The 10,986-nt window shown below is 37.1% G+C and overlaps 1 protein-coding gene across 1 annotated transcript in view; it reads right to left on the reverse strand.

The window, feature by feature from the left end:
* The window catches only part of WDR7 (WD repeat domain 7), a 133,897-nt gene that overhangs the window by 111,618 nt on the left and 11,293 nt on the right, over nucleotides 1-10,986 (reverse strand). Inside the window, exons 6-13 of the mRNA XM_009323058.1 lie at nucleotides 10,173-10,292; nucleotides 9,831-9,976; nucleotides 8,668-8,770; nucleotides 7,492-7,633; nucleotides 6,713-6,961; nucleotides 4,953-5,173; nucleotides 4,019-4,214; nucleotides 2,665-2,879 (exon numbers count right to left, since the gene is read on the reverse strand). Coding sequence (XP_009321333.1) covers nucleotides 2,665-2,879; nucleotides 4,019-4,214; nucleotides 4,953-5,173; nucleotides 6,713-6,961; nucleotides 7,492-7,633; nucleotides 8,668-8,770; nucleotides 9,831-9,976; nucleotides 10,173-10,292 — 1,392 coding nt within the window. The remainder of the gene's footprint in view (nucleotides 1-2,664; nucleotides 2,880-4,018; nucleotides 4,215-4,952; nucleotides 5,174-6,712; nucleotides 6,962-7,491; nucleotides 7,634-8,667; nucleotides 8,771-9,830; nucleotides 9,977-10,172; nucleotides 10,293-10,986) is intronic.

A 10,986-nucleotide genomic window follows, 5' to 3' on the forward strand; every position in this document is an offset into this window, starting at 1 on the left:
AAGGAATAGCAGCACGCAAGTCTGAGCACACATACACTTGTGGAAACGTGGTGGTGGTGTTTCCACCTAAGGAATGCTCTCTAAGTGACATTTCTTTTCCAAACAGAATATAGCAGAAGGCGGCAGAATAAACAAACAAGCAACAAGAGCCAGGCCAGCGGGCCGCTGGAGCGGAGCTCTGCTGCTCTCTGCAGGTCACAGCCCAGACTACCGAACGCCGGCAGTCCGCGTTAATGAAAAGGAGAACAGATTGTATTTTCGCTCTTTTTGTTTGGACTCAGGTAACACTTTTGAATGGCATTGACAGACTACACGAATTTAATACCCGCCTACTCTGACAGGTCTTTATTGGGAAAAAAGTTATGATGAATGGCAGAGTACTGGAATCATCAAGAAGGGCAAATGTAAGCAGGAGACAACCACAGAATCGCTAAGGTTGGCCATCCTCTAATCCAACCCCCTGCTCAAAGCAGGGTCCACTACAGCAAGTTGCTCAGGGCAAGGAAAGCCTCCTACATACTTCTCTAATACGCCACTCTAAGGATATTTTGCCCAGTTTCCTTCAAGATAATTTTGCACTTCCTTCTAATTAATCTTCAATGGGAAGATAAAAATTTAAAAGTCAGGCGTCGTATTCTTTCTGTGACAAAGTTCATAAAACCCTCACAAGGTCAGGACTTACCATTTCTCTATATTTGGCCAAAAGAAAACGCATGATGCAAAGCCCAAGAGAAAGCTCTTCCTTTGAGCTCTCTGACGATCTACACTGACATGCTATTGAGCCCACCAGCTAAACTACCATTTAAGCCTATTTCTAAAATTTACTGTTTGCTTTTCTGTTCCATCTCTACCATCTCTGCAATGTGAGGCTGTTAGCTGCCTGTTAGTTTTCAAAATGGTCAGTCCAAATCCATCAGTCTGAGTAATAATTAGGCACATGAAAATTAACAGGATATTCAGAACTAACTCTTGTACCATTCTATCTGCCATAAAGAAGTTCCTTAAAATTTTTACACTGTACTAGCTTTCCTTGGGATACATGCCATATTGAACTCTATTTGCTCTTCAGAACAATAAAATTAATGCTAAAATGTAAAAATTACTCTTTATACAATTTGAAATCCAAGTTATTTCTTATTGCGAGATATCGATTCGGAAAAAGAGCTCACTACTAGTTGTTAAAAAAGGAACTGCCCCACATTTCAAAATATTTAAGGTGCTTCCAGCTTATGCAATAATAACCAGGATGGAGAAAAATCATCCTGACTGCAGAGACTAATGTGCACGCTCGCCGCCCAGCTACTGCTCTAACACCTGAACAACTCTTATCATTATGATACTATCAGAAAGGTCTGCTTAGCAGGGTTCTTAATACGAGCATTTACTTCTTGCTCAGATTGGTAAAGTAGCCTGTTGTTGTACTCGGTAACACTCATATAAATTGTAAAGTTTTGTCCCTAAATGAACACACGTAAACATGCAGTGGCTCACACACTCTCTCTATACATAGACATACAGTGCTCAGGAACAGTTAATGAATGCTTTTAACAAGTTACTACAGACAGTTCCATTTGAATTAATCACTTAAATCGTAAAACATAATTTTAAAACTCCTTAAAACATTAAGCACTGAAATATTTAGGAATCAACTAAGCCCATTAATATCTTCTAGCATTGAACACTTGAAACTCAAACCTAATTAATTTTCAGCATTTAAGTTGCTTTGGCTCCATTTATATCTATTCGTACATATAGTTTAGTAATACTTTTTCTGAACTGTCACGCAGCAACAATTACCAAAATAAAATAAAGTCAAGCTCTAGCTCCGCCTTTAGCAAGAGCTGCAGGAACGTATAAAGCATATCCAGCGTGGGGGGAAGAGGGGAAAACACAGATCAATGCTGATTCCATTCCTTGAAGTGAGCACAAAACGAAAGGGGGAGATTTCCTTCTGACGGATATGGATCACAGGCTGGTTCCTTGTCTACCCATCGACACTAAAAGTTAACAGAACGTATACAACTGAGCAAGCATTCCAGACTCTAAGAAATGCTGCTAAATCCAGATTTTAAATAAATTCAACCTGAGAAAATACAGTAGAACGCACACTGTAGTGGGAGGTAGTACCATGAACAGTAACATAAATTGGGGAACAACATCCAGAGATGTGTGGAAGGGATTGTGTTGGTTGATATTAGAAATATATTACTACGCATCTAGAAAGGGGTAAGTTTATTTGGTGCATAACCTCTGTTCCTACTGAACCTAGAGAAAAAGACAGTGAAAGCAGTACAGACTTGTAGACAGCGAGGAGGAAGTTTAAAAGCATTAGACTCCAGCAAGGAAAATCACTACCACTGAGAGTACAAAATAGAAAAAAACATAAGTGAAATGTGTTTTTAAAACGTAACTCTAGATAACACCACCTGCATTAGAAACTGCACAATGACGTTGAAGAAGGCTGATACTTTTTGTTCCAGGGAAGTGAACTCTGACCCAAGGCCAGGTAAAGCTAGTTTAGGTCTGTCTATTAAAATTTCAGAGAGCATTGGATAAGACCCTTTCAGTTACAACAATGAAGACTTCCCTATTTTATTCAATTATTTATGGAAACAAACGTTTCAGGTACTGCACTAAAAACAGACAAACCGAAACACAGCTTACCTTGTCAGACGCTTCGGAAGCGAGCAGGTTAGTGGCAAGGGTCTGTAGTTTCTGATGTGCCACATTTTTCAGAGCAGCCAGACTACGCCTAGTCATGGCCTGCTTCAGGTTGACAGCGGGATGACTGAGGGAGTCCACAGCCGCTGGGACGGCCTCATCACAGGCATTCAGGATTTCCACCGCTGTTATTCCCATCACACACCTGTCCAGCGCACCTGCAAGTATTTTGAAAAGCATGAGCTGAAGCAGAAAAAATTCAGAATGTCCAAAATATTACAACAATGTGTGAAAATAATTTACACCACAGGATGCAATGCATAAAACTTTCTGTGGCGTTAATAGCTATTTTTAGAACTAATATTCCTAAAGGGATGGAATTTCCCTAAATTTCCATGAAGTTGAAGTGTGTAAGGAAAAAATGCATTAACAAAAATCAAGACAAGTTTACCACAATGTGATTCTGTACTGACCAGAGAGCGATGACTGCAGTTGCTCAACATTTTTAGCGGAAGGCTGTTTTCAATCGTTTTGAATTCCCTCACCCACCCAAATCCCTGTGTGGATTAAATTTTCCACGATGGATCTCTGGTTCCTCTTTGCTTCCTAGAGCTTCAATAAAAAACAATTCCTATCTAGTTTTCACAATAAGCTGAAAATAATATTCAGACATTATTGCAGGTTTGTGTGTTTTTCCTTCAAGTGAGTTAAGGAGTTAGATAGTAATTACATACTGCATGTATTTTGATGCTTTTTTCCCCCTCACCTTCTCCCTTTAAAATATCACAAAATTTTCTACAACAAAGCTGTTTTTATTTTATGCCTTGTTGCCCATTCTGTTAAGGCTCATATTTAGTTTCTTCTAAACTAAGCATTAGTCCCTTTTTGAAAAAAACAAACACACCAAACAACAAAACAATAAAAAAAAACCCAGACAAACACTTCCTTCACTCTACAGATGAAGAAACAATTGTAGATTCAAGATGCTGCACTTCTACACCAAGCTTTCAAGAAAATTGCTGAGGAAGTACGGACACTAATAAACTGAGAAGACACTACACGTGCAGCCAACATTTTAACTGGTCTCTCTAAAGATAGCTAGGAAAACATGTAGGGGGAAGATAGCCACAGCAAGCTATACTTCTCCAAAACTAAATGAGTTATTCCAAATACTAAAATATGTATTTAACAAAAGCTTACATAATCTACAAATTTTGGGAATATGTGGAGTGGTAAATTTCCAAAAGTAAATGTGCAAAAAATTTTAAGTCTTCTCTCAGATACCACTTATACAGAACCATAACCAAATATGTATATTAAAAAATTGTTTAATCAATGTCTTTGAACTTAACCTTACCAGTATCCATTTGCCAGACGTACACAGACCCATCTGAACATCCTACCACCAGATAGTCATCGGAAGGCCTCCATTTTATTACTTGGATAGGGAAAAGGTGACGGGATGCCAGCATGATGCATTTTTTCTCCCGCAGACTCAGAAGACCTACTGAGTGATCGCTGGCAACAGAGCAAATACAGTGCTGGACTCTTGCCTAATAAAAGGAAAAAAAAAAAAAAGAAAAGAAGTCTTAATCATAATGCAGAGAGTTTGCATTTAATAATCTCTTCTTCACTGGACCAAGCATGGTGATCAACAACCTGTTTTATAAACAAAAAACAGGCACATAAGTCTATGGCTAAACTCACTGAGGCCACTAGAAACAGAATTTCACTTGCAGAAATTCCCTTGAATCCAACCTCTTGCATATCAAAAAAAGCACACAGGTTATTAGAACCTATTTTGTTGAGCAAAAAAGAGAAACCACGGTTTTCAAGTAAATCAATGTCATTTTGTTCATTAAATTCTACCTATTCATCCAAGTTAGGAAAGACAAAATTGCCTTTAAAACGTGTGGGCTAACTGGTGGGGAACGCTTGCCTATCACATTCGCAAACACCTTCAGGGGAAAGACGGCTTCCACGTCGTCAAAGTCCTCTCCCACTGTTAATGACGTATATCATAAAATGCCAAGCATTTCCTTAGCTAGCTAGGTTTTAATATCTAGGTTCTCCACTATTTTTAATCCTTTACGTAGCTAAAACACGATGTGAACAAAACCAAGATTAACAGAACAATTGAATTCTTTTTAAGTGTCTGCAAGAGTTATACATTGGGCCAGTGCTAAATCTTCAGTATTTCATATTACATTCACATTTTCAAGGAGGATTTGAGGAGCTGTACCATTTATGGAAAGTGTGAGACAGGTTATCAGACACTATGTAAAACTTACACTACAGTTTTCTGGTGGAACTAGAAGCTGTGTAATTTCTCCACCATGTACACAGAAGATATGTTTCATCTCTCCAGAAAATATATCCCATATGATGACTGAGAAATCCACACCACCTGAGATCAAATACCTTTGATCATAACGAGAAGAAACCTGATGAGGATACAGTAAACATGTAATTTTGTTTCGATGGCCTCGGAGAGTCCGGTGAGGCGGCCAACCTGAGAAATTGGGAAGGGGCGAAAGGGGGAAAAGAAAAGGAAAAAAAGAGAGAGAAAAAACATAATTCAATAGAACAGTTAACAATCCAAAACACTGTTCTTGATTAAAAAAATACAGACACAGTGCCATTTTTGACAGAAGTTCTTGTAGAATTAGCCTTGTCTTTTTTTAAAATGTTCAGAGTTTTTTTTACTGGACATGGACTGAATGATTCTTTTTGTCTTGCTGTACAATCTCACTGTAAAGTAAATCAGCTGTCTTAAAACAGACTCCTCCCGCCAAAAAAAATCCCAGAAAAAAAAAATTAGAAAGGCCACAAAGATGTGAAAAAATAAATTCCCTTCCCCATCAAACATGAATTTATCCAAGGTTATAACCAAAAGGACCAGTAACAGGAAAACTGCATAATCTTACTCTGCACTGGCCACAGCAGTGGCATGCAAGTCTGCAGTGTTACGCATTTGGTGCTTGTGCAGAATAGGTTAATGACATCAAATTTAACTTTACTAAGGAAAATAATTTTTGTGAAAAGAGCAAGAATGGTGAGTCTGCTGTTCACTGAGATCAAATACATCAGTTAAATCATTCTAACCTTTTAACTATTGCAAAAGATGCTTAGAAAAAACTTTTTAGATTGCAAATTTGACAAAATGGGGCCAATAAATTAAATACCAGAATCAAGTATTCTGTGCAATACCTGCATGATATAGTTCAAACTTTTTTTCCTCTACGTGATTATGCTTTCTAGCAAGCACAGCAAACCTTACATAGAATACACACAGACACTTCTGTATTTTTATGAGGGCAAGAATCACCAACGCTTATTTGCAGAATAATGTATCAACTTCGAGGCAATCCAACTTCACGTTAAGAAAAAAAAGAATTTTTGTATAAAGTAGATCAGTTATATAAAGGAAATAGTACAACCAACAGCCTTGTATGCAATTGACAAGCTCATATGTATATTCACAGAAAAATATTTACATGTCTTTTTCATTTATCAGCACTTGTAAGAAATCAAAACCCAAATATTTGTTTTGCAACTGTAATCACAAAAGTATTAAAGTAATATTATCTGGAACCAGAATGTACAACAGCTGGCCAGCGTATAATACTCAACTAACTACACACTACACAAAGAGGAATTATCTTTTAGATTTCATTATTTTCCCCAAGAACATCTTCACAGACACACTGATACCCCAGTGCCCAGAACAATACTGGGAGACAGGAGATGACCCCTGCCAGATCTTTGCTACTGCATCTCAAAAACCCAGGGAAAATATCCAAGGCTTTCCAGTGAAGGGACTCTTCCCCCCTCCCCCCCAAAAAAAATTGATGCAAGCTGGCCACAGTTAATTTATTACTTACGTTTCTCATTAATAATAGAACATCAGAATTGTTAAGAAAACAGTTATATGATGTCTACTGTAAAATGACTTAACGCTCACTTCATGAAACTATGTTTTACTTCAGTATGTCTCCTGACAGGCGCACACTGTAATCCAACTGTGCTTTTCAAAAGCTTATTTGCATACCTCTCCTAAGCATATGCTCTCCTTGCAGCAGCTGAACTATAGCAGTTTGTGTGGCTGGCACAATAACAATGCTTCCATCTTCACGACCACAAACCAAACGCCCGTGTGCTGGGATATACACACTGGCTGTAACTTTAAGTGGTTCATTGATGTTTGGTATTAAGCTTAGTTGGTCTATAATCCCAGCAGGGCGAGGAGTAAGTTTATCAAAAGCTTCCTGGAGGGATGTTGAAGTTGTTGTTTGCAGTCCTGTTTAAAAAAAAAAAAAAAAAAAAAAAAAAGACAAAGGAAGGGGTGAGGTGGGGGGAGGATTTAAAAAAAAAAAGGCAAGAAAGGAAATTAGGAATGCTTTTCTGAAAAGATCTCAAAGTTTAAAAACACCATGTCACAACACTTTGAACAAAGTAAAAGGTACATACTGGAGATTAATTTACTGACTACAAGTGAAGCTACAGCAACACATGGAAGCACTATATGTGAGAACCAGAAAAGTATATGATTTAAGCTACAAGAGGAAGTTACACAGGCAGACAGCAATGACCATAGCTAGTATTTGGAATAAAGCAGTTAAAACTTAATACCTGAAAAATACTCAGAGTAAATTAAGATTTTGATCATACATGAAAAAAATCAAGTTACTATAACTCTTACAAGAAGCTAACAAAAACACAACTTCATGGATCTGTAGGAAAAGCAGCAGTGCTCTATCCAGCCACAAAAACACATAACAAAAAAATCCTGCTAAAAGACTTCGCAACAGGACTGTTAATTAGGTATACCTTTTGCACCATCTCGTTGTTCAAGAGTATCAGGCACACTCCAAATACACAGTCTCCCTGAAGAGTCTCCTTGGATTAACAGCTTATAGGAAAACTCCCTATGTCCATAGAAGAATCGAGTAACTGGAGGACATATTAGTAGCTGTTAAAAAAAATAAATTAACAACTTCAGAACACACGCAAACCGCGTACTAACCTCAAAATTTACTTTCCCCACACTGTACCTTTTAAAAGCAGGACAAAAACCAGCTACTTTATGCTTTATCTTTCTTACAGGAGAAAGAATAAATACAGCAATATGAGTCAGAAGAAACTGTGGTTAGTTACAAAACAAGTCACAGGTTTAGGGAACAGGAAAGAAAATTCTTACATATATTTCGTTTTGTTCTAAATATATTCATACTTAGCATATTTTATATATGTGTGTGTGCATTCTAAAATTGTTAACATTCTAACTGCAATGGGGCCTTGAAGTTACACTACTTAGTAAGGAACATGGTCCATGACAGAAGCAAAAAAAGTTTTAATGTTGATTGACAACATAAATGAAGAAAACAATTAAATATATAAATGTTTCAATGTCCAAATTTGGCAACAGATTAAATGGTTAAGATAAAAAAAGGATTCCTACAATAGTCTTGTAATAACAGCATTTGTAAATCAGTCACTTATACCTAGTAGTATAGGTATAAGTACTAGATATACCATACAGCAGTCTTAGATATATTAGTTTATAGCAGATACAGTTCACAGTACAATATAAAAATGAAGTATAGCTCAGAGGACACTGGCCTACAAAATCTGATTTTCTTTAGTTTGCAAGTATTTAAGCTTTCAAATTCGAAGTTGTAATTCTAAAAGCTCTTGCTCAGTTACTGTCTAATTATCATGCACATCACAACTTGACTTCTAATTCTCCAGGCATTGATGAATGATAAACTGTTAGAATATAGGAACTGAAGATTCACTTGACCAGAGACTAACCTCTGCATTTATTTGAAAACCAAGAACCAAACCAAACAGCAGGGAAATTGCATCTGTCTATTTTCTCTAGGAAAAGAAGAAATCCTAAAGGTCTACTTCGAAAAAGAAGAACTGGTCACGATGTATGCATGTTTCAACTCCCTAAAAGAGAAATGCAGTCCATAAAAGAAGCTCCAAGGAAATATATTTTACCTGTTTATCTGCTCTGTCCAACACACTGTACAATAAAGGCGGAATTAAATTTTCTACTGCTTTCCCCACATCTCTGCGAAATGAATCACTAGCTGGTAGACAGCTGGGTTTAAGAACAAAGAGAAAGGAATAAAATTCCTTGTATTACTAGAGAGTGATTACTACATCACCAGCTAACTAAATAATACTAAGCAAAAACAACCCCCAAGCCCTTAAACGTTACATTTTTTCAATTGTTAATACAGCGTATAGCAGATCATTACTTTAATTTTAACGTACAGGGTATGCTTCATCAATTAATAACTGCTCCAAACGTGTCCAGCTCAGTTCCCCCACACATTCGGAACTGAAGGAAGAAAGAATGAAGGGAGCGTGGCTTTAGGTCTGCTTTAGACTTCAACACATCTGACCTCAGACTCAGGACCAAAACACACCAAACCCAAGGATTTCTCTGACAGATCACCAGATAGATCTGCTCGCATCCTTATGCTCTGATCACATAAGAGGGTGAGAAAGGAGTTTTCGCCTGATTTATGTGAGAATATTCGAGGATGTCTAAGACAAAACTGTATCGCTACCCAGAACAAAGAGATGTTTGCATATCATCAAAATGTCAGAAGTTTTTTATTTTACTTTTGTCATTCTACATTTATTTAACCTCTTTGATACCTAATTTTAAATTAATTTTATATTTCCACATTTACGTGCAAAAGTCAGCTGTTCGTGCCTGGGCTGAAAGAGTACTCTGTTACAATAATACAATCATCATTTACATTCTACTCCATATAGCAAAATCTTACTTCTTCCTTATTTGGACCTGGTTAAGGAAATATTTAAATTATATTTTAATTTATGACACTTGTTCAACAGCAAAATGCACCTCTTCCCATCACACAGCTCCATTACGAAGTGAAGAAGAGTTAGTGTAATATCAGAAAACAGTAAAGCAATCTTGGTTCAGGCAATCTAAATTACTGAGCATTGCTTCAACACGACACATTTAGCTGACACACACTTTAAAGTATGCTCATGGAATACTAGTTTCTGCAACATCCATATGATTTTGTAACAAAATTAAAGCCAAAGATACTCAATATTTCTTCAAGGTTGCTCATGTTTTTATCTCAAAAAATAAATAAGTGGAGTATTTCATTGTTGACTACCTGGCTGGTAATTTATATATGAAACTTTGTCCATCTTCTGTCCATACAATCACTTTATCAGCTGACACAAAGTCGCCACCAGTCCAGGTCAGATCATTTTCACTAGGGACTGAACATAAGAGGGAATAATCTCCAGCATCAAAAACCTGAAAAGAAACAGAAAAGTCTGTTGTTATTAACCAATTACAGATTGAAATGCTCATACAGCAGCTAATTTTGGTTTCAATATAGACACATTAAAAGGACTTAGAGCATCTTGATCTAAATGTCTTACTGGCAATTTAATTAAATCAGCTTCTACAGTGAAAAGCAGCCAGGTGTTGGTCAGCTAGCTTGCCTTACCCTCCAGTATTTGGAACACACTACCAACAACGACCGCTGGGTAAACGCACAGAAAGAGATGCTTTGACAGTTTTGACAATAAATAGGTTTTGACTCCTCTTCAAATACTGGTGTTGTATCCTAAAAACAAACAGACAAAACCAACATTAAGTTAACTGCATTTCATTTAAAATTATAAATCTGAAATTCAATAGAGCTATATTACCTTCTGTAATAACGATGTCTTCAAAAAAGGCATTTTGTGATGGTTTTAAATTTGCTCAAGTCATGAGCTTGTCAATGTTTCTGTAAATTTTAACTGAAAAACACACTTATGTTTTATTCTGATACTCCTGCGGGTATATCATACCTTGAATACCAACTTTCCCGTGATAGTCAAGTCTGCAGACTCTGTCACAAGTACAAGAGTAGCAAATGTGCAGAAAAGCAGAACTGAAGTAGTGATAGGTGAGAAATTGGCTTGTAGACACAGACAAAAAGTGACACCAACAGGAGGTTAACACTTTTATTTAGAGAGCATATGCATACAGCCATAATCAAGCACAAGTGCTGACCAGCACGCCAGCGGAGCCAGGGAGCTGAACTGCTGAATACATGAGCCTGTTCCCTTCCTCGTGTCCACTAGCATGATCACGTCTCAAAGTTTTCAGCTGTAGACTGACCCTTGGCCAGAGGTGAAGATTCAGTCACTGCTGACCACGTTCTTCTGAGATTCAATCTAGCACTATCAAATAGCACGGTGTCCTGGTTTCGGCAGGGATAGAGTTAATTATTATTATTATATTATTATTATATTATTATTATATTATTATTA

The sequence above is a fragment of the Pygoscelis adeliae genome, unplaced genomic scaffold (genome assembly GCF_000699105.1).
Source record: "Pygoscelis adeliae isolate BGI_AS28 unplaced genomic scaffold, ASM69910v1 Scaffold174, whole genome shotgun sequence".
Classification (NCBI taxonomy): domain Eukaryota; kingdom Metazoa; phylum Chordata; class Aves; order Sphenisciformes; family Spheniscidae; genus Pygoscelis; species Pygoscelis adeliae.